Source organism: Chelon labrosus (assembly GCF_963514085.1).
Source record: "Chelon labrosus genome assembly, chromosome: 20".
In the NCBI taxonomy this organism is placed as follows: Eukaryota; Metazoa; Chordata; class Actinopteri; order Mugiliformes; family Mugilidae; genus Chelon; species Chelon labrosus.
The window spans coordinates 12,281,193-12,303,656 of NC_140353.1; the positions used below are offsets into that span (position 1 = coordinate 12,281,193).

The 22,464-nt window shown below is 42.9% G+C and overlaps 5 protein-coding genes across 5 annotated transcripts; 3 read left to right on the forward strand and 2 right to left on the reverse strand.

Annotated features, from left to right (window-relative positions):
- Positions 1-367: 367 nt before the first annotated feature.
- LOC311505631 (cleavage and polyadenylation specificity factor subunit 3) lies at positions 368-5,283 on the forward strand (the record flags this gene model as incomplete). Its single annotated transcript, XM_084569300.1, has 18 exons — positions 368-438; positions 554-617; positions 887-984; positions 1,125-1,253; positions 1,345-1,522; positions 1,632-1,721; positions 1,836-1,986; positions 2,196-2,371; positions 2,469-2,627; positions 2,796-2,942; positions 3,056-3,208; positions 3,341-3,449; positions 3,656-3,754; positions 3,860-3,954; positions 4,209-4,296; positions 4,448-4,514; positions 4,633-4,729; positions 4,818-5,283. The coding sequence occupies 18 exons, from the start codon at positions 368-370 to the stop codon at positions 4,917-4,919; spliced, it is 2,073 nt and encodes a 690-aa protein (XP_084425426.1). The 3' UTR covers positions 4,920-5,283.
- A 408-nt stretch (positions 5,284-5,691) lies between these two features.
- Positions 5,692-7,794, reverse strand: LOC311505113 (uncharacterized protein; the record flags this gene model as incomplete). The annotated part of the gene is made up of 1 exon (XM_084568516.1): positions 5,692-7,794. The coding sequence occupies one exon, from the start codon at positions 7,792-7,794 to the stop codon at positions 6,772-6,774; it is 1,023 nt and encodes a 340-aa protein (XP_084424642.1). The 3' UTR covers positions 5,692-6,771.
- On the forward strand, positions 7,417-14,552 carry LOC311505679 (transmembrane protein 151B). Its single transcript, XM_084569371.1, has 4 exons — positions 7,417-7,437; positions 7,803-7,860; positions 8,972-9,388; positions 12,346-14,552. Exons 3-4 carry the CDS (start codon positions 9,275-9,277, stop codon positions 13,954-13,956), a joined length of 1,725 nt encoding a protein of 574 aa, XP_084425497.1. The 5' UTR covers positions 7,417-7,437; positions 7,803-7,860; positions 8,972-9,274; the 3' UTR covers positions 13,957-14,552.
- A 1,283-nt stretch (positions 14,553-15,835) lies between these two features.
- lrr1 (leucine rich repeat protein 1) lies at positions 15,836-19,896 on the forward strand. Its single transcript, XM_084568772.1, has 5 exons — positions 15,836-16,400; positions 17,375-17,473; positions 18,066-18,318; positions 18,520-18,994; positions 19,075-19,896. Exons 1-5 carry the CDS (start codon positions 16,218-16,220, stop codon positions 19,328-19,330), a joined length of 1,266 nt encoding a protein of 421 aa, XP_084424898.1. The 5' UTR covers positions 15,836-16,217; the 3' UTR covers positions 19,331-19,896.
- A 149-nt stretch (positions 19,897-20,045) lies between these two features.
- On the reverse strand, positions 20,046-22,244 carry dnaaf2 (dynein axonemal assembly factor 2; the record flags this gene model as incomplete). The annotated part of the gene is made up of 2 exons (XM_084568785.1): positions 20,046-20,465; positions 20,553-22,244. The coding sequence occupies 2 exons, from the start codon at positions 22,242-22,244 to the stop codon at positions 20,046-20,048; spliced, it is 2,112 nt and encodes a 703-aa protein (XP_084424911.1).
- Positions 22,245-22,464: the final 220 nt, after the last annotated feature.

Below are 22,464 nucleotides of genomic sequence, written 5' to 3' on the forward strand. Positions count from 1 at the left end.
GGGACGTAGCGAAGTGGTAAACGGAAAAAACTTTTTTTTTATACAAAAGTTAAATATTGAGCCGATATGCCTGTGGATACTGTGCAGTTTTAAGTCAATACACTTCCAAGTGTTAAAAAAATAATTATACGCAAATGTTATTTAATAATGACAGCCGTTGCCCCTTGCATTTAGGTGTTTTACGCGTTTAACAGCCGTCTCGGAACGTTCGCCAGCGCTCTTGATTCTACCCGGCGGTATTTTGCACACGCCACCGGAAGTGTGCGTTGCGAGAGGCCGCCCCCTCCCGTTCATTCAGCGAGCACAAATATGATATGACCGGATTTCTTTTTTATTATTTCAAATTGACCTTCAACGTTTAGAAAATATGGCTTCAAAACGCAAATTAGATATTATTGTCCCTGCCGAGGAAAGCGACCAGCTCCTAATTCGTCCACTGTGAGTTAATTTATATTTTGCGTATGAATAAATATTTTTAAATGGCTGCAATTATATCACTATAATAACAAATACATGCAAGGTTAGCTTTAATGCCATTTTCCTTATGTTACAGTGGTGCTGGGCAGGAGGTTGGGCGGTCATGTATTATCCTGGAGTTCAAAGGAAGGAAAATTATGGTAATTATGTGTTGTTTGCTGTATGACTCCATAGTGATAAAAAATATTTTTCAAAATGTTCACACACCTACAAGTATTTCTTTTAATGTAAGAATAGGGATAACTAAATTATTATTTATTATTTATGTGAAGGGTGCACCATGCAGTTTTTTTATTATTTATTTTTGCACATTGTAAAATCCTCATGTATTATTTTATTGTGTAATGTAACATTGATAAAGAGCGGATAGTCGTGAGTGAAATAAATAAAGTAACATTGTGTTTTGCAGCTGGACTGTGGCATTCACCCTGGTTTAGAGGGAATGGACGCTCTCCCCTACATAGACTTGATCGACCCAGCTGAGATAGACCTGCTGCTCATCAGCCAGTGAGTCTTCCCTCTTCTCTGTTATTTGCTGCACTATTTTAGATTATTAAATGACCAGAATTTTCTCTGATCAAATTATGGTATTTTAATTATATTATAGATCATGCTAATATTTCTTGTTGATGCGTGTGTCCTATCAGTTTCCACCTGGATCACTGTGGAGCTCTGCCCTGGTTCCTACAGAAGACCAGCTTTAAAGGAAGGACCTTCATGACCCACGCCACTAAAGCCATCTACCGCTGGCTACTGTCAGACTACGTCAAAGTCAGGTAGGAGCAGAGGGGCTCATCTCCTCAGAAGACATTCTTCTTCACTGAATTACACTGTATCTTTCGGTTATTTTTTTTTATTTCCTTACAGCAACATCTCTGCAGATGACATGCTGTACACTGAGACTGACCTGGAGGAGAGCATGGACAAGATTGAGACCATAAATTTCCACGAGGTCAAGGAGGTGGCTGGAATCAAATTCTGGTGCTACCACGCTGGTCATGTGCTGGGAGCTGCCATGTTCATGATCGAAATAGCTGGAGTCAAAGTAAAGATTGTGTTTTAAATCACTGTTTTTTTGTGTAGTAAAGCTCGATTACTTTATAGAAATAATGTGCACTCATAAATCCATTGTCTCTCTCTTTTTCCCTCCAAAGCTGCTGTACACAGGAGACTTCTCCCGACAAGAAGACAGGCATCTAATGGCAGCTGAGATCCCCAGTGTCAAACCTGACATCTTAATCATAGTATGACGAAAGAATAAATGCTTATTCTGATGTAATAATTCATATTAAACACCAATTTAATAGGATCTTTAGTTGTTCACAACATGATCAGTACTGCGATTTTTCTTTCTGCAGGAGTCAACCTATGGCACTCACATCCACGAAAAGAGAGAGGAGCGTGAAGCTCGGTTCTGTAACACAGTCCATGACATTGTCAACAGAGAGGGTCGCTGTTTAATCCCTGTGTTCGCCTTGGGGCGGGCCCAGGAGCTACTGCTTATATTGGGTTAGAATTTATGGTTGACTCTCTGATGTGGATAGAACGTGTTGATTGGCAATTTCACCACCATCAGCTTTAATACTATGCTTAATTATTGTCCTAGCATCCCATCTGACACTTAGAAGCTTCTGTTTGCATTGTCATTCAGTAAGTTCTTGCACCTTCATTTAATTGATTGTCAATCAAAGGAGTCCATGCTTCATGTTCTCTTGTAGATGAGTACTGGCAGAACCACCCAGAGCTCCATGACATCCCAATCTATTACGCTTCATCCCTGGCCAAGAAGTGCATGGCCGTGTACCAGACTTATGTCAACGCAATGAACGACAAGATCCGCAAGGCCATAAACATCAACAACCCTTTTGTCTTCAAGCACATCAGCAATCTAAAGGTAGAGATCGATACAAATACAGACACCCAGACTCTTTAGGCTTAGTTACCGCTCGTCGTCTCATAGCATCTATAACTTTGGTGTCTGTTCTTTCCAGAGCATGGATCACTTTGATGACATCGGCCCCAGTGTGGTGATGGCCTCTCCGGGGATGATGCAGAGCGGACTTTCCAGGGAGCTCTTTGAGAGCTGGTGCACCGATAAGAGGAACGGAGTTATCATCGCTGGTTATTGTGTGGAGGGCACACTCGCCAAGGTCAGAGCACGACAGGAAGACAAGTGTGAAAACTTATTTTGAGCTTATGATAAATTAATTGACTGTCTGCAGCATGTATTTTTAAACCCTAAAGCTGAAAGACTAAAGACATCCCATGAATTCACAATTGGCAGATTAATTAATAATGAAAATGTGTACCTTCTGCAGCATATCATGTCTGAGCCTGAGGAGATCACCACCATGTCAGGACAAAAGCTGCAGCTGAAGATGTCGGTGGACTACATCTCCTTTTCTGCCCACACTGACTACCAGCAGACCAGCGAGTTCATCCGGGCTCTAAAGCCCCCGCATGTGGTAGGAGGGGGCAAAGAGAAATGTGTGGCTTTGTGTGAAACTCTCTTTTCCTGTTGTAAATTTAAATGCAATTTAATTCCATCTTTAATAATAGCTGAGGTGTTAATTCACAGATCCTTGTACATGGGGAGCAGAATGAGATGGCCCGTCTGAAGGCTGCGCTGATCAGGGAGTACGAGGATAACGACCAAGTTCACATTGAAGTGCATAATCCTCGAAACACAGAAGCTGTTACACTGAACTTCAGAGGAGAGAAGCTGGCCAAGGTTAAGACAGTCTTCATTTTTATCATGTGATTTTTGTGTTTTGAGTTCCTGACACTGTGCAAACACAGAAATACAATCCTGAAAATAAGCAGGACACTGAATGAAGTTACTGAAGACTTCTCCCCTCCTCAGGTGATGGGCTCTCTGGCTGATAAGAAGTGTGAGCAGGGTCAGAGGGTGTCAGGCATACTGGTGAAGAAGAACTTCAACTACCACATCCTCAATCCTTCTGACCTGTCCAGTAAGTAACCATTAATCTCCTACCTGAGCGTTTTAGCGGTGTGAATCCGGGAGGTTTAGGTAAATCAGTGCTCGGTAATCTGTAGGAATCAATACTAAACACATTAGGTTCTTTCATCTGAGCTACATTAGCTACAGTGTTGCTGGTTTAAACCAATTAGTAGTCACTGCTGTGAGCTGTAATGACCTGATGCGTCTGTTCTGCAGCGTACACAGAGCTGGCCATGAGCATGGTGAAGCAGACCCAGGCCATCCCCTTCACTGGACCTTACTCTCTGCTTGTCTGCCATCTGAGGAACCTCACTAGTAAGACTTACAATACAGTTTGATACACACGGTATGAAAATGAAGTTAGCTATGTGAGACCATAACGTACAACTGTTTTCACTTTCACCAAACTCCCTGTTTCAGGTGACGTGGAAGAGCTGGATGGAACGGAGAAGAACACGTTGAAAGTCTTTAAAAACATCACTCTGGTCCACGAGGCCGGCCTGGTGCTGCTGGAGGTGAGATCACATCTTAGCCTTTTTTATAGACTGGCTCAGTCTCTGTTCTGTTCTGTGCCACAGCATCTTTGTACAAGTTTTCTGAATCTGAATCTGAAACAACTAAACCTCCACTGAGGCTAAGACAGAGGCACAAAACCTGGCCTAATGTCAGCTGCAGATTTAAACTGTCTCGCACACATATAGGATGGGACTTCTGTGTTTTAACTGCTGAAATTCACCCACCCACCCTTTTCCTTTTGCTCCTGTTTCAGTGGATAGCTAACCCTCTAAATGACATGTATGCCGACGCTGTCACCACGGTGGTACTGGAAGTCCAGTCAAACCCTAAGGCTCAAAAGGGTTTGTATTTTTGTGATATTCATCTTTGGTTTTGAGTCTTTTTATGCAAGTACTAAAGGGTAATTTGAACCAGTTTTTCTTAACAAACAAAAGCTGTAATACGTTGTGTCTGGTTAATGCCACAACAATCTACTTTGTGTTTTATTAACAGTCATGGAGACCCAGAGTGCCATTGTGGACATGGATGTGTTCCAATCCAGGCTTGAAGTCATGCTGCAGTGAGTGCAACGATAAATCTATACTAGCATGAGTGCAGTCTAAAAAGAATGAATGAATGAATTTCCCCAAATAAACACTTGTGTAGTCATCAGTATTTCTGTGTCTTCTCTCTTTTAGGGACATGTTTGGTGTTGAATGTGTTGACTTTAACGACGGTACTAACATCTCTGTGACGGTGGACGGGAAGACGGTTCAGATTTGTTTGGAAACGAGGGTGAGAGGATTTCAGCGCACCAAGCTAAAACAAAGAATAATGCATTTGATGTTGGAATTTGTGACTGACATGTTTTCCTCCCCAACAGTCGGTGTGCTGCGAGGATGAGTGCACAGAGGACATCTCCCTGAGAGAGATGGTGGAGCTGGCAGTGCAGCGGCTCTATGACGCCCTGAACCCGGTTATCTGAGACAGGCCTGCAGACGCATTCATATCATAACGAGTTAAGACACTTTTTGCAAGAGTTTCTCAACCGTGATCATGACTTTACTCGTTTCTTCAAGTATTATAGTGACTTAAAGTCATGTATTAACCCTTGTGTCCCATTGGGGATGAAAACAGCCACTAGGAGTCACTTTTTCCCCGTAAATTTGACCATAACTTGCAGCAAATGGAATGATTTTTGGGGAGGAACCTTAATTTTACATGAATTTTGAAAATATGATCTCAACATTTTCAATAGGTCAATAACACTGTGGGCAAATTTACTTCTCTTTCATACTGTTCGTGACTGAAAACAGCTACTAACTTTTATTGAAAATCTGATGCTACACAAAAACTAAATATGTGCCAAAGTCACTGATGTTACTAATCTTTGACATATCGAAGACTGTGATAACAGATAAAAAATCTCCTGTCTGCGATCATTTTTTATATTAAAGACAGGTCATTTTGTGTGTATTTTTCCCCATATCAGTGACTTTATTTTTTAAACTGGCATTTAAAGGGTTAAAATTTTAAATCTTTTTTTAAATATTTAATAGTTTTGATCAGGACCTAGGTTGATTAACCTTATTTTTACAGCAGTTAATAATTAGTGGCTGTTTTCATCCACAAACAGTACAGTATGGTACACAAGGGTTAACTTAATTTGGTCTTTTACTAAGTGGGCATGTCTGGAATTGTTTCCATGGATTTTAGTGTTTATTTTTTAACGCAAGCACTTTTAATATGTCGACTGTATTTGTTTGTTTGGTCACTGTAGGTGTTATTTGGCCAGAGTTCATTACTGATATGCACTGACTTAAATTTAACTGTGAATTTCTGAATGCACTACATCTATTTGTATTTGTTGTTGAATGTTTAAATGAGACTTAAGTGTGTGTCGAGTCATGATGGGTCTTTTTTGTCATCTTGTCTTCTTTTCTGGCATTTTACCTTAAACTGAGGCTGAGCATTATGTGGTATGAAAACTTACGGTCTATACCTATTCCATTAATCCTGGGAATAGTTTCATATTTTAAATCAGTGCTAATGATAATGAAGGATTCAAACAACATTTATTTCCCTGTGCTCTGACAAGGACTGCTCAGAAGTGATTTATTTCTTAAATCTTTGGACAACATACCTGTTGATTTTCACAATAAATATCATCGAAGGCACATTCTTTAAAATCTGACCACAGCCTGTTTGACAGACTAGACAGATTCCCTCATCCCTTACTTACAGTGCTATAAATATTTCATAAATAGCAACACGTGAAAAGAAACTTGCAAGACCATTAAAAGTAATAAAACCTGCCTCAGAGATGACTTTATGAAAGCCAAAGGAGCTGAACCGTCGTACTAAACAGTTGCAAATCAACCAATGAACGCTTCCTCTGTTGACATGTGATGTCATTTCTGATTAAAATCATAATCAACCTTTTTTTTCCCCCAACAAATAGATTAGTAATGTATTCAGAAGGCGGTGTGGCGTACCTGCCCTGCAGTGCATGCTTGCTCATATGCACAGTTAGGGCTACAACTAGCTTGTTGTGCTGCCACAGAAAAAAAGAAGGATCAATGCCCATGTCTAAAACTGAAGGTGATAGATTCAAATTGTTTGTTTTCATCAATTAACTGTCCAGGAGCTAAATATACAATTTTAACTGTCCCATTTAACAAAGCAGAAAAGCATCACAACAATTCATGTTGCCAGTTAATTTCCTGTAAATTTACCAATGAAACAATTTACTTATTTCAGCTTTCTAGTGTGAAAAGTACACCTGAGTCTGTTCAGTCCATCTCCCCACTCTTCCCTCTTGTCGATTAACCTCATGCTTATTTTAAACTTATTAGCAGAGCCATGGCCACCACCAGCAGAGTGATTCCTCCAACATCCACCAGCCTGCTCAGCTTCTTGTCGCCTATACTCTCATGTTTCTTCTTCAGTATCTCCTCTTGGCGGAACCGTGCTTCTTGTTGTCTCTGCAGCTGCTCGCCGTAGTGGGACTTGAAAAACCGGTCGAAAGCAAAGACGCTCTCTCGGCTGTCCGCGCCCCCGACGGACCGTCCGCCCCCGGCGTGCGGCTTCGCTGAGCTCCCGGCGGAGTCCTTGCCGGAGGGTCTGGCTGTCGTGTTGAGGTCCGATAGACTCAACAGCCCCCGGTCGTATTTCTTCCGGAGCCCCTTGTTTCCCAGCACCGTGTATGCCTCGCTGATCTCGGAGAAGCGGACAGTGGCCTCCTCGCTGCCGGGGTTTCTGTCCGGGTGGTAGACGAAGGACTGCTTGTAGTACGCCGTTTTTATCTGGGCTTGGGTGGCAGTGGGTGCCACCTCCAGGATTTCGTAATAGCCAGTTTTGGTTCTGTACAGAGGCTCAGATCTGGTTCCGTTGCCACTGTACGCCCTGATAAATACAAACTGGCCATAGTCTCCAAAGAAACGCCGACGCTGCTGTCGAGGAAGAGAGCTGGAGAAAGTCCTCAATAACTCGTCGTATCTCCGGTATAAATCGACACTTCTTTCATTAATTTGTACCTGGGTCTTTCTAGAAAGTGAATACTCTTTAAATCTAGGATAATAGTAATACTTATCTAAGACACTGCCGGGTTTCCAAACATCTTCTGCAGAACCCAGCAGCGGTTTCAACCTTGCGTAACTGCCAGGTGATAGTCCAGCAGTATTTTGGGCTCTGTACAGTCCGTCATTTTCAGTGTCATCCAATAAAAACCCAGCCGAGAGAGACGAAGCTTGTATTGCACTTTCCCCGTGTTTGTTCGGGCTCTCCAGGAGATAGCGGTTGTATATTTTGCGTGCAAATCTGTGCGTCCCCCTTCCAAAACACTGCCTGACCTCCGCCATGTTTCCAGGGACAAACTGAGTTCCGTGTAGCTGAGAGAGGCTCGACTGCCTGCAGCGCCCCCAGCGGTGAGTACGAGGAAGTACAACCAAAGCTTAATGAGTATTTACGGTATAAATATGTTTTGCTTCAGAAATAATAAAACTTTCAGACTAAATTTGCGAAAACTATCATTAAAAGTTAAATAATAAAAATAATAATAAATATTGGCAACATTTTGTTTTACACGTCCATGTTATTTGTCACGAACCGTGGGGAAAATAGACGCTTTTAAACTTTCCAGATTGACTTGCTATCACTCAGTTTTCTATCACGTTATAATGTGATAACTTGCTATTTTTTTTCTTCTGGCGTGGCAGCAATGCGCTTCACAGGAAATCAATATATTATAAACAAATTTGTGCGATAATTTCCAAGAAACTTCCATTAGGAAATTACGGATTTGTTATGTCCTGCCACTATAGTTTGTGAGATAATTGCTTTTTTCCCCTCACTGAATATAAACTGCTTCACTAATATGAGACGTTTTTAAGCCATCAATTCATTAGACTGCTCCAAAGCAAGGGCGGAGACTGATCTGCTATAGAGAAATACTGCACAGTCGGCTTGAACTTTCTTTATATTCAATACATTAATATAATTCCAATAATACATTGCAGAACTGGCAATATTTCAAAGCATTATCCTTGGTATGAGCTGTCAAAGTTAATAAACATAAAAAAAAAAGAAGTTCAAGGTTTTTAAACAAAGGTTTATGTAAATTGTATGGTTTTAAAAAAAACTCAAATATAAATAGAAGACCAGAAATCACCATAAAGAACTATTTATTTATTAGTTGTTTTTTATTATTAGCCTTTCTTACTTTTGTCACGTTTAATGTGAATGTTGGCAGAAATAGACTTCAAATATGATATGATGTTTTTGTCTACATTTGTTTCTTTGCGGCAAATGTATTATTGTCCTGAATATCGAAGAAATACAACTCAAACTACTTTTATTGTGAAATACAGTTAAACGATTTGTTTAAACATAACCGGAAGTTGGGATGTGCTGTCGTCTGTGTTGCAGCCAAACGCTTCCCCCCGTTGTTTCGTTCCTCTGTATCTACAGTACCGGTGTCTACGTTTACCAGCACACTGCGTGGATTTTTTCCCCCCAAGTGATATGTGGGTTTATTAGGTAATTGCGGCAGCCGACCACTGTCCTCAGAGAACAAGCTGCACCATGGTGAACATCTGCTGTCTTTGCTGCGGTGAACTCCCTCAACCCCGCCCACCTCCCTCCGGACAGCGGGGAGTACCGCGGGACTCCCGCTCCGCACCGCAGCAGCAGCAGCAGCAGCAGCCTGCTGGCTCCGGCCCAGACGCTGTGAGGCTGATGGGAGCACAAAAGGGGGGAGCAAACGGAGGTATATCTGGAGCACAGAAAGTGAATAAAAAGGACTGAGCTTGTAATTTCTCTCTGAAATGCGAGAAGTGCAGCATGCTCTCTTCCGATCAGGACTCTGCGGAGGACACGGCGGCCAGCGGTCCCAATGATGCTGAGGGAGAGGAGCTGGAGGAGGAGGAGGAGGCTGAGAGTGATGTCCCGGAGGAGGTAGGTGCTGACATGGCAGAAAAACGTTATTTATTTATTTTTTATATAATTAAAACGACCCACTCGCATATAAAGTAATTTCTCTGTAATATATGACAGCTCTGATGACTGAATGACTTTTAGAAAAATAAGCCAATACTTATAATACATAAGAAACACAGATTTATTGTTCTTGCTATTTAAGAGGCACACTGATTCCCTCAGATTTATTTTCACTTTTGAATAAGCTAATTTAGAAGTCATTTTGATTGGCTCCTAATTCAGTCCTCTGTAATCCTTTCTGCAACATCATCTGCTTCCACCTGCAGCCAAACAGCATCTCTGCTTGCAGAAATGTCAGAATATTACGTTTCACGCAGCGGCAGCAGACTCCAGTGATGTGTAGAGGTAGTCTCACTGGTGAATGAATGTATTCTGCATATTGGAAAGAGTTGTATAGACAAGAAATGATGTCCCAGCTGACAGTGATGCTTTGCAAAGCCCTACTTTGACGTTGATCTGTTTACCTGCTTATGTCTGCAGTCACCCTCTGTCTTAACCGTCACTGAGTAGTTACTTTTAAAACCAGGGGTGTCAAACATACCGCCAGAGTACAGAAATTACATAGAAGACATTAAGTGCGATTTTTCTGCTATTTCTAATTTGTTTGTGCGGTTTTAGTGAGACTTGCGGACATAACACAACACTGAGACCCAGAAGAAGAAATTTCAGGTTGTTCATAACTTGTTTTTTAAAAGAATATTACATTAAATGTGAACATTTAACATTTATTTGGAAGTTATTATGGTATTATGTTACTGGTCCGGCCCACTTTAGATCAAACTGGGCTGTGTATTGCTCCTGAACTAAAATAAGTCTGAAGCACTTGCTCTGAACCATCTGTAGACAATGCAGCAAATCTTGGACAGATAGAGGAATCACATGAGTTGTCATCAGATCATCTGTGCGATAAACTGCTTGGTGAATGTACAGCTGCACTGTTCAGCTCTGTTACAAGCAGCCTGAACCTTTTCACACATTACATTTCTTAATTTCAGCCGATTTAGTTCAGCTGCTTAAAATCTATTTTGACTTGACCAAAACTGCATGTGGATATTAGCTTAAATGTCCTGTATAAAACTGAAACTGTCACGTGGCTCGGACTAGTGAAACGTCCGCCCAATCCTAGTACGCGAGGACCGAATCCCTGTTTCCTCCATAAATAACTGAGGTGGAATCGTCAGTGTGTGACAACCTCACCCCAGTGTGAGCGGCGGTAATGGATGGCTGGTTGTCAGCATAAATCCTTTCACTCCATAAACCACCAGAGGTAGTCGACAACAGCAACACGGGAGGTCATGTGGAAGAATGTCACCACCAAGAAGCAGACAGAGAAGAGATATTAGATTCGGACGTAGATGTGCCTGACAAGATGGCATCAAATTAATCCTGGTTTACTCTCTTTATGCATGAAGGCGCACGCTCTAGCTTCTTCTTGTACTGTTACTGATGAAATGGCCTACAGCTAGAGTCTTTGCTGAATGGGAGCATTTGACTGCTGGTCAGTACTGCAAATGTGAGCACTTTCTGTTTCTGAGCCACAAGCAGCCAGTACTCTGCAGATAAGTGCAGAGATGTGAAGCAGTAATGAGAGGAGCATTCAAGCTGCAATACCGCCATATAAAAATACCCAAGGTGGAGTCTTACATTCAATTATCAAAAGTAAAAGTGCAACAAATATGAGAGCAAAAGAAATAGTGTTGATTTAATGTATAATAATTTATTAACTGGTGGTTTGATGTCTTAGTAATTACTGCTGTCCTCAACTAACAGCTTTGTGATCAATATATTGTTCATTAAAGTGCAAATTAGTGTGTGTGTGACCCTGAAATTTTGGAGGATGTAGTAGAAATAAAATATATTTAGCTTATTCAGTGTCGATGCAAAGTAACAACTGCTTGATGAATTGGTTGTTTTTTGTGGGGATTAGACATGGAGCTGAAAGAAAATAGCGCACGTTCTCAGTTAGTGTCATGATTTATTCAACCTGAACATACATATGAGGTTCTGTGTAGATCGTAAACTCATTTAGTTTGGATAATTTTGTTATTAAAGTGTCCTCTTTAACATATTATGTCATAGCAAAGCTCTATCTAGCTTGGTTTTCACCATTAAACCCACTCACAATTCTTTAAAAACAAATTTAATGGACCATTATTTACTACATGTGTGTAACTTTATAAGCCAATAACTTGTTCTTTTTCCCTCTGTCAGCTTGTGTACACACACACATGAGTATGCCGTTAATGTGACAACTTCACTAGCAGGTATATTTGTCCTCATATACATTAGACTCATCTCAGAGATGCATGTGAGAAAACACCTCAGTAATATTCATCTGTCAGCCGCTTTGACGCACAGCCTCGCTGGGACACTCTGCTCGGTTTAATTGAATTCCACTGAGCTCTCTTTACTTTGATTTACTTTGTGCTTAGGTTTGGAAAAACGCCGCAATTTATAGTGAGGCTCTGTTCATTTGCATTTCTGCTGCAAGCCATGAAATCACTGCCAGGTTTACAGGGTTCATTCATCGCTCTAAGTGCCTTCTTCTCATCCCCCCTCTTTCTTCCTTTCCTATCTCTTTCTTTTTGTTGTTTGCTACTTTTCTTTTTTCCTACCTTTGTCTTTCTTTGTGTATTTTCTTTTCTTCATTCTTATCTCATCCTTTTTCTCTCACTTATGTCATCTTTCTTCTTTTTCTTACATGTCTTTCTTTCTGTTTTCTTTTTCTTTCTCGTCTTATATTTACATTTCTTCTTATTTCTTTCCTATTTTTCCTTCTTTCTTGTACTTTTTGTCTTTCCTTCATTTCTTTTATTGTATATTTCCTTCTCTTGTTCTTATTTGTCTTATCTAACTTTCTTAATTTCTTTCTTTTTGTTCATTTTCGTATCTTTCTCTTTCTCCTCACTCTGCAGCAGCGTCCAGTCCAGCAGTCTCTCGGTGCTTGTGTCTGCTGGGAGTCCCACTGGCGCTGCCTGGTGCTCTCCCTCCTCATGTACAGCTGTCTGGGTGCGGTGGCCTGGTGTCAGCTGACCCGGGTCACCAAGATCAGCTTCAACTCCGCCCTCACCTCCTCCTTCACGGCCTCCTTCACCTCCTCCCTGCGGGGCGCCTCCGGCATTGGCGTTGGAGGACACTCTATGATCTACCACGACAGCCCCTGCTCGGACGGCTACATCTACATCCCCCTCGCCTTCCTGCTCATGCTCTACGTGCTGTACATGGTGGAGTGCTGGCACTGCAGGGCCAGGAGCGAGCTGCAGTGCAAAGCAGACGTGGACAGCGTGTACGAGCGGGTGCTGCGCATGCGACAGTCCCAGCCTTGCATATGGTGGAAGGCCATCAGCTACCATTTCGTTCGACGGACGCGGCAAGTCACCCGATACCGTAACGGGGACACCTACACCACCACGCAGGTGTACCACGAGCGAGTCAACACACATGTGGCTGAGGGCGAGTTCGACTACAGCCACTGTGGGATGAAAGATGTGTCACGTGACCTGAGAGGCTTGGAGGAACATCCAGCAACACGCCTGCGCTTCACCAAGTGTTTCAGCTTCACAGAGGCCGGTCCAGAAAATGACTACCTCAACCAGAGAGCCAGGTTCTTCTCTGAGATCGAAGGTTTGGATGACTACATGGAGGCCCGGGAGGGGATGTTGTTGAAGAACATGGACTTCAGAGAAAACCTGATAGCCTACGTAGATCCAGACAGGATGCCTTGGTACACTTCCCAGGTTGCCTTCTGGCTGGCAGCTCTGCTCATGCTGTCCTGGCCTCTAAGAGTGCTCACCGAGTATCGTACTGCCTATGTTCACTACCGCATAGAGAAACTGTTTGGGTTGGAATACACCCACAGCAGCCCCTCTCCTCTAGATGAAGACAGGCCCGTGGGGAGTAACACTGGTTGTGTTATTCCAAGAGTCGACACACTGGACAGCACTGAAATGGAGTGGCACATCCGCTGCAACCACCAGGTGATTCCCAGCTACTCAGAGGCCATGCTGATCAACATGAGCACAGGAGACTCATTACAAGACACCTCCTCCTCCAACTGCTACCTGCTGGACAGCAGCCAGACTGCCGATAGCTACGGAGCCCTCCAAAGCCAGGATGACTGCGAGCAGTGCGGCGAGGTCAACGAACAAGGGGCCGGAGGAGGCAGGAGGAGGACGGTCACCAGCTCCAGCTGCTCCTCCATCTTCTCCTGCAGCCGAGCCCTGTTCCACTCCCACCTCTCCTCGGACACGTCTCGCTTCTCTCTCTGCCGCATGTACGGCTCCCATCGCACTGTGGCTCTGTGGAGGAGCCGCAGCAGCAACCTGACGGAGCCCTGCTGCGTGGACGAGCAGTGCTGCCGCTCAGACTCCAGCCAGCTGGCCCTCAGTGACAGTCCACCAACTTACAGGGACGCTAGCTTCTTCCCTGTTCTAATTGTGCATCGGGCCGATGGCAGCGAGGACGGGAGGGAAGTGAGGCGTTATTACATACGGAGAGGATCATCCTGTGTGGAGACGGCTCTGTGACGAACAGTGATTTCAGTGCCAGTAGTAATGGAGTGTGTTGAAGGGCTGGTTGATGGAGATTTATGGAAACACTTCAGGAAATTTCTCTGTAAATATGAATTAAACTTAATTAGAGTATTTTAAGCAGACTTTATATTTTTGAACACAGTTACGAGGAGTCATGGTGCTGAACTGCGTTTACACATCTCCCAAACAGTGTCTGTGAAAACATCTGCAGGTGTTGATGTGTCCCATCTTATTACCGCCATACTCTCCTGGCTGCATGATCAGAGCATCCTACTGATTTAACCACCTGTGTTTTCCACAAAGGTGTCATCACTGGAGTCACCAGCTTGTAAACACTGACGCTGTGTCTGTGAAATATACAAGAAACTGGTCTGTTTGTAAGAATAACACTTAGAGTATGAAAAGCTGCATGTTGCTACCAATCATATTGTGTTTTAGTTTAACAGACAGCAAGTTGAAACCAAAGACATGAGTATTTTATTTTTTTATTATCATTATTTTATTGAAATCTGCAGAAAAATGATTGATGAGAAATGTGTGGATTGGATAACACGGAGTGAATGTCAAAGTGGAAGCAATAAAGGTCTGTATGAAGGACTGAAGTGTTGAAATACTTGATATATGGTAGACTCTTTGCCAATGTTCATTATGTGTGCTTGACCTCAAAATAGAAGAGAGACAAGAGAAGGAAACGAGATCAGAGTTAATGTTTTGCCGTGATCACGTTGATCTGAGACGACAGTGTCACACAGTCTCAGACTCACTGCTCACTGGTACGTCGGCTGTCCTCAAGTGCAACGGAGGAAACACTAAAGATAGATTGGGGACTTTGCTTCGGCTGATGCCAGAGGGAGGAGCGATACAAATAAAGCATACATGGATACAAATGTATGGTCAGATGGTCATTTGAACTGGAATTTTCCCTCATGAACAACACGCTGCAGCGATGGTTTTAGGTTCTTCCTTAAATTTTAAACTCATCTCATGTTGGAAAGTCTTTGGTTGTTGCTGTTGTTGCCAGCAACTCTAAAATACATCATATAACAAACACAAAGCGAGAGCTGGATGTAAAACAAAAATTGGATATTTTAGGCCAATGGGAAATAGGAATAATGTTTCCATTTGATCTGATGAGAGAGTTAATGCAAAAAAAAAAAAAAAAGTAGAAGTAAAAGTGCACATGATGCAAAGTGATCTTGTTGAGTACATTACATGTGTTGTGAAATCATTGATGCACTGGCAGCACTTTTATGTTGTTGGTATATTAGGACAACGTGTCATTTTTGTAAGTTATATTGTTCAGAATAGTAACTAAAACTTTTAAGATATGTATTTGTTCACCAAATTTACAGAAGTTTCTTTTTCTTTCACTCTTAGATGGCACGATGATTATATTATATATTATATATTGTTTCACGTTAACGTTAAGAGCGAAACATTTTCTTTAAATGACTTTTATATGCGTTTTCATACATCCATATATCTACCCAATAAACTAGCCAAACTAATTTTCACTAACAAATGTAGAGGATGAACGGAAAAACCCATCCTGGAAACGGCAGCTGACTATTTCAGTTAATATTATTACCATTTTGTTTTACCAGTTTTTCCTGTCTCTTTGACCCAATAAATATGTTTTAAAGTTAAACACCCGATCTAAACATTCATGTTGAAGTCCCAAATAATATGACAGCACAGTACAATATATAAAAGACACATTTTATTAATAATATTTTTTTGAAGATATATTTTTTTTATTACTAAGTAAAAAAAAAAAAAAACAGACATAAGTTGGGAAACGGACAGGCACGCACGGGCGGTCTTGCCTTAGCGCGCGCCCCAGTGTCGTCACTTCCCAGGCAGGCGCGCGGGATTGTGCTAACGGCAGCTGAGCTAACCGACCAACTGACAGCAGAGGACTGTCCTCGACCTTTACAGCTCGTCAAAATACTGTCAAGAAAACTGAGGCTGCCATCGAAGGAGTTAGTATTCCCGTTGTAGACGGCGTGTAGTTTCTCCACCAGCCGCTTAGATGCAGAGGCAGCTCTGTAAAGAAAGCTGGGCTTGCTGTTGTTGACAGCACTGACGTGGTTTGTGTCACCAGCAGTTGCAGCACGTAACTTGCTAGCTAGCGCAACTTTTTTTTTTTTTTTTTTTTTTTCGCGGAAGTTTTCCTCTGGCATGCATTTAAACCCTTTGTTCAGTCGGAAGCGGCATTGAGCCGGACGGACGCTTTAAGTGACTGACTGATTGCGATGAAGCTGCAGTGTGAAGTCGAGGTGGTGAATCGGATGCTCCCCACGTTTGGGATGAAGAGTCGAGGGAAGGGGACCAGGGCTGTGCTCTCCATTGGCAAGCATATGGACAAGACGAGTCAACGCAGCAACATCTACTTGATGGTCTGCACAGCCAAAGACAGAGCAGGGTCAAAGTACAAGGTGTGTGTTTGTACGGTTGTTTTGATTGCTGCTGTTTGTTTGTGGCACTCTGCTGTAAGTTAAAGGTGAATGTTTTTGGAGGGGACATGTTTTATTTACCACTGGGTGTGGGGCCTCAAATATCGAAACTAATCCAACTATATGATTTTATTTATTGATATAACAAAGAGCTTGTCAAAACCAGGTAGCCTCATGACTAGCATATCACAATAAAGTCAAAATAAAGCCTGATTTCTTCTGAAACAAATATGTATTTACAGAAACCCTAGAAGGATTTTTAAAAAAGTTATAAACTAGTACGCTATGACACCAGTCATTAGTGTAAGTTATATATTTTTGACGTTAAACATAGTTTACTCAGCCACCAAATCTAAAATTGAATTATAGTCTGAAAAGCTGTCAATATGAACTTAGTTTGTACAAGTAGATCAGGTCTACCTGCTTTGTTCTTATCACTTACAGTAATAGACACACCCATGTTATTAATGTGTCAGTGAAAACATGTGCGACCATGTGCTTTAAGAGCTACAACAATTAAACTGTCAATCATTTAGTTCAGGGACAGAAAATCAATTCTCATAACCAGAAGATTCCTGTTCACTGATCAGATGTTACCTGCCGATAAAGAGTAATCCTGAGTTAGTCCCTCTGTGTCGTTTCTCTTTTTCAAACTGGCTTTGCCAAAACATTACAGACAACTGTGGCTTGAGTCTTTTTAAATATTCATCATCTTTCCCACAGAGTCTTAGATTAGAAACCCAAGCAGTATTATTTTCATGGTCTCAGCTGCTTCCTGAATGCCTTTGATTTAAATGGTCAAAGCTCTGTAAACCTGTTTGTTGACAAAAAAACTGCTTTAGTGTTCCTGTCTAAACTTGCCGACGAAATGAATCACTCTTGGCTGAATCATGGTTGCTGACGTTGTTATGAAATGTATTTTTCCACTACTCACGTTTGCCACTTTTCACTTGCAGCTGAAAGACAACATAGAGAAGTTCTTCACTTGGTTTGTGGAGGATGGAAAGGCCACTGTGAGGTTAAAGGAACCCGCTGTTGACATTTGTTTGAGCAAGGTATGACATCCAGTGTGGTGTGATCTGAATAAGATTGTGTTTATAAGTGAGGACTGGTTTTTTTTGGGGGGGTGTATGTGTGTTTTTTGTTTTTTTTTCTGGTACAAAACCTTCAAGTTTGCCTCAAAGTTGAGACACCGACCATCAACATACTTTTCTTTAGGCCACAGGCCACAGACCATAGCATTTTTTTTTAGCTTAGCTGTTTTAACTTGGAAAATTACTCACACAAAACTGACTGGAGCTACTGATGCTGACGCAGTTTTAAAAACACCATGATATCACCACTACAAATAAGGTCCAAAATATCAACAAAGAGATAATTTAGCACTTTTTTTTTTGTGGGTTTTGAACAATGCCTTTATCCCATATACTTTCTTCCTACTAACATTTTTATTCCCAAAAGCGTAAAATCCACGCTCTTCATTCAAAAGAAGTGTGTCAGGATATTCTAGGCCAGTGAATTTAGGTTAGATATTTTGAGAAATCCGGTCACATGCAATAAACTGAGAGGACTGCGCGAGTCTGCCGTGTCTGTTACTTAATAATCTATTGATCTGCCCCGTAACTTCATTTACTTCCGTGTTCGTAGGCTGACGCAAACAGCTTGAAGAATTTCCTCTCAGCGGCTCGTTTGGCAGACAGAGGAAGTGACACAAGCAGCCTTCCTCTGTCCACACTCACTCCTGTTCGTGCCAGAGACGTAGAGCAGCCCAAGAAGAAGCTGACCATCACGTCCAGGAAGGATTACCCTCTCACGTCAAACTTCCCCTATTCTCTGGAGCAGCTGCAGGTGTCGTACTGCAAGCTGTCGCGTGTGGACATGCGGATGCTCTCTCTCAAAGGTAAAGGGAGTTGTCTGTTAACGACACGCTTAAGGTTTGATTTGACCCGTTATGATTGATGGGTACTGTTAAAAAGACAAGTTTACCAAACATAAGTGTAAGATTTAACAAGTTTACAGTGTACACAGGGAATGTTGAATGAGTTTTTGACTGTTGACCTCAGTTTTATTGTTTATTGCTCTTTGTTTTTGTTTCCCCCAGCTTTACGCAAGCTAGACCTCAGTAACAACCACATCAAGAAACTCCCTGCAACCATCGGTGACCTCAGCTGCCTCTCCGAACTCATCCTCCACAACAACCACCTGGAATCCTTCAGCGAGGCCCTCTGCCTGTCCACGCTGCAGCGGACCCTCCAGCTCCTGGACATCAGCCAGAATCGACTGCAGGCCCTGCCCGCTCAGTTCTGCCAGCTCAGGGAACTGGTGAACCTCAAGCTGGACGACAACGAGCTCGTCTGTTTGCCGTTTCACATCGGCCGACTCTCAAAGTTGAGGTTCCTGTCTGCAGCACATAATCAGTTGGCCGCGCTGCCCAGTGACTTTCGCAAACTGAGTCTGGAGAACCTGGACTTGTTTGGAAATCCTTTTGTCCAGCCCAACCCGCTGGATCACACGATGCAACTTAAGTTTCCTCTTCCTCTTCAAGAGATGGCCTCCAGAGCTGTGGTTAATCTCAGGTTAGTTTGCTGCACATCACACATAAGCCTCACCGCGGTTCATAAGTCCTTGCATCTTATTCTTTCTGCTCACCTCGCAGGATACCGTATGGACCTCACCTCGTCCCCGCCCACCTGTGCCGGGACCTCGAAGTAGCCAAGACCTGCGACTGCGGCCGTGTCTGCATCAGTTTCTACATCAAGACAGCAGTGAGCATGAACCTGCACCAAGTCTCTCACACGGTGGTGTTGGTGGATGACATGGGAGGCACAGATGCACCGGTGCAGCGGCACTTCTGCTCACTATCCTGCTACTCCGAATTTTTAGACAACTCCCTCCAGAGAGGAATCAAATGAGGAAGAACAGACTTAATTGAAGGAAGAATAGAACACCAACAGATGGGAATTGATGGATTCTGCAATAGTTTGTATTGAGAGATACTGTAGGATGATGACTGATGAGACAGAAGACTGCAGCAGTAAATAACCCAGTGGTACACTTTCCTGATAAGGGCTTTAAATGAAAGGACACTATTGACTCTGTTAAACTTTGTTTTTAGAGGTGCTTCAAGCCGCTAGTTTTACACTCGCACTCAACTTATATGGCTCTTAAATCATAATGGTGAACAGAGAAGCACAGATATCTCATGTACTTGTGACGTAGTGGCACTGACTGACACAAAAAACCTGTGCTGCCGGCAACTCTCATACAGCATCTGGTCCTTCATGCCTTTTAGAACAAACTGCACGTTCCCCTAATGACCTACTTTCCACTAGGCAGAGGAATGAAGACGTGAGACGAACTTCCTGAACACAGTGCCTCAGGGTCCATAACCTGTCTGAAGGGAGTTGTTTTTTTACTGTGCTGATGACCCACACTTTTTATATATACGTGAAAAATTAAATAAAAGTCTTCATTGTCATGTCTCAAGTAGTTTATTTGGTGACATTGAAATGGTAATTGTGTCATGTAACGTGTCTTAAGTGGGACGTTGGGTTTTAAAATGTGAGAAAGCAAACAGAACCACATGAGAAAACGTTTTCACTTTCAGAATCACAACAAAAGCACACATCAGTCCAGCTCATACATGAGGTCGTTTTGGAAGATGAAGCCAGCAGATGTCGAGTGGTCACTGATGACGGTCTCCTTTCCGTCTTTGTCAATTTCCCTCAGTAATACAGGAGGTGCTTTCTTCTTCTTCTTCTTCTTCTCGTGCTCCGGGTTTTGGACGTGTTGCTCTGTTGGCAGGTCGTCTTTGATGATTCTCTCCTCCAGCTTTGCAGAACGAAGGGTGAACTGTTTGTCTGAATCTCCTCTCCCTGGTGTGTTCCCTTCACCTGTTGAAGGCATCATACCGGCCTTAACGTACCCCTCGGATATGCAGCGGTCCTCCATGTTGCTCAGACATGTGACGGCTGTTGTACCTGGCTTTTCAGATACTGTGGTAGTAGTCGTCTGGGATTCCTCACAAGATGCAGCATCTGTTCCCACCTAATGCAAAAAATACAAAAGAACTTAGCTGTTTGGTTTAATCACGCACACTTACACCCACAGCCTTCTTGTCAATATTTATCTCACCTGAATGTTTCCTTGTACACCTTTAGTGTCTAGAGTCTCCTCTTGGACATCTGAAGGCTTCATTCTGGATGTTGCCTCCTCTCTTATACACGACTGTTCATCAGAGATTAAAATGTGCTGCGTTTCAGTTTTAGATGAAGCAGCTTCATCAGAAATGTCACTTTTCTTACACTGGAACTTGTCGTTCTCCACTGCACCGTCACATTTATCTATCATTGGTTTGTTAAGATCGTCATCTGTGTCCTGCCTCGTCAGTTGTCCGTCTTCTTTCTTATTCATCTCCTCCTCCTCGTTCACGCTGTCCTCCTCCTCCTTGGCTCCACTCTCAGGAACCTTGGCGCTGTTCTTCACCTCCTCGCGTTCTTGGCCTTTGCTTTCCAGCTTCTCTGCACCAGTCTCCCCTTCTTCACCCTCCCTCATCCTCCTTCCTCTTTCACATTGACCTCTTTCTTCGTCTTTTTCGTCTACCCGTGTCTCTTGCTTCAAATCCACCTTTTGTATTTGTCTTTCGTCCTTTACCTTTTCATCAACGCTTGTCTCTTTCCGTGCGTCCTCTTCCTCCTCCTCCTCCTGGATCTCATCGTCACTCTGAAAATCAGTTGCAGGCCCTTTAAAAAGATCCAAGGTCACATCAGAAGGAAGAACGGGGAGTGTGATGGTAAGCTGTCCTGTCTGTTTGTTGAACTTGGCCTCTCCTTTGTCTTCGTCCACAGGGTAGGCTAGAGGCAGCTCCAGTCTGTAGGCCGGTTTCTCGGACTCCAGCAGCAGGTTCTTCTCCGTAACTTCAAGGTTGGTGTCTGTGACTGACTTCAGGAGTGGCATGTCAATGGTAACCACTATCTCTTTGGGCCTGGGGCTTTGGGCCGAGTCCCTAGAGCATCTAAAGTCCTGCAGGTCTATAAAAGATCTATATTTCACTGTATAGTTCGGCTTGGTTGGCTCTTTGGGCTGCTGAGGCTGCGTAGGGACGTTTTTAGGTTTAGCATCACTTCTGGTTGCTGTCACAGATTTTGCGTTAGGTCTTTTTTCATCATCTGGGTATGGGAAGGCGAGAGGGTCTGGGTCGTCTGTGGGCTTCCTGGCTTCATATCCAGGTATAGGTTTTCGAATTACACAAGGATGTGGTGTCCCTTTGTATTTTGTTTTCAGCTCTTTCACATTGTTTTTATCCAGAGTCACTTTAAAGGCATCCTGGATTCCCTGAATGGCCGTGTCGTCCACCATATCCATGAACCTCTTGTTTTTGCTTGCTATATGGAGAGTGTCCGGGTGGAAAATAACATCGTAAATCATGATTTTGTTGCCTTTAGGATCGGTGTCCTGTCTCCCAGGGTGCAGGCTGTGAGGCAGGGACCAACGCTGTCCCCTGCGGCCATCCTCCACAACACACTTAGACGCAGGCTTCCCGACTTTCTCGTTGGCGCAGATGTTGATGAAACATTTCTGCTTACCGTCCACGCTCGTTTTGATGGCCCTAAATGGTCTGGGGTGGATGAAGTCGATGGCGTTTCCTCTTTCCTGCTCCAAAAGTTTGATCTCCTCTTCATACGCTTTCCTGTTCTCGGGGTTTGATATTTCTTGGGCGTAATCTCGCAGCATTTCCCTGAACTTTTCGTCTTTGAAAGCTTTTGTTAGTCTGCCGATTTCGTCCGCCGTCATGTTGAGCTCTTTCAGTTTATCTCCGACCTCCATGGCGAGTGTCACGAGGAGAAAGGTTGAGTTTTAGGATGTAACCTGCGGTGTTTTGTGACTCAAACGTCCGTAAAAAGCAGTTGAAATGTAAACACATTAACTGCTAATATTTAGTCAAGCTAATCCACAGAAAAATACGTGACATTTGCTTCGTTTTGCGATGATTATTATACGTTTTATCCCTTTTACAGGACAACGAAACTCCACAGTGCAGAAAACC

Excerpts from the sequence above, each read along its gene's own strand:
- lrr1 (XM_084568772.1), top strand. The coding sequence starts at position 16,218 with ATGAAGCTGCAGTGTGAAGTCGAGGTGGTGAATCGGATGCTCCCCACG. Across the intron at positions 16,401-17,374 it reads GAGCAGGGTCAAAGTACAAG|CTGAAAGACAACATAGAGAA; the intron begins GTGTGTGTTTGT and ends TTTCACTTGCAG. Across the intron at positions 17,474-18,065 it reads TTGACATTTGTTTGAGCAAG|GCTGACGCAAACAGCTTGAA; the intron begins GTATGACATCCA and ends CCGTGTTCGTAG.
- LOC311505679 (XM_084569371.1), top strand. The coding sequence starts at position 9,275 with ATGCTCTCTTCCGATCAGGACTCTGCGGAGGACACGGCGGCCAGCGGT. Across the intron at positions 9,389-12,345 it reads AGAGTGATGTCCCGGAGGAG|CAGCGTCCAGTCCAGCAGTC; the intron begins GTAGGTGCTGAC and ends CTCACTCTGCAG.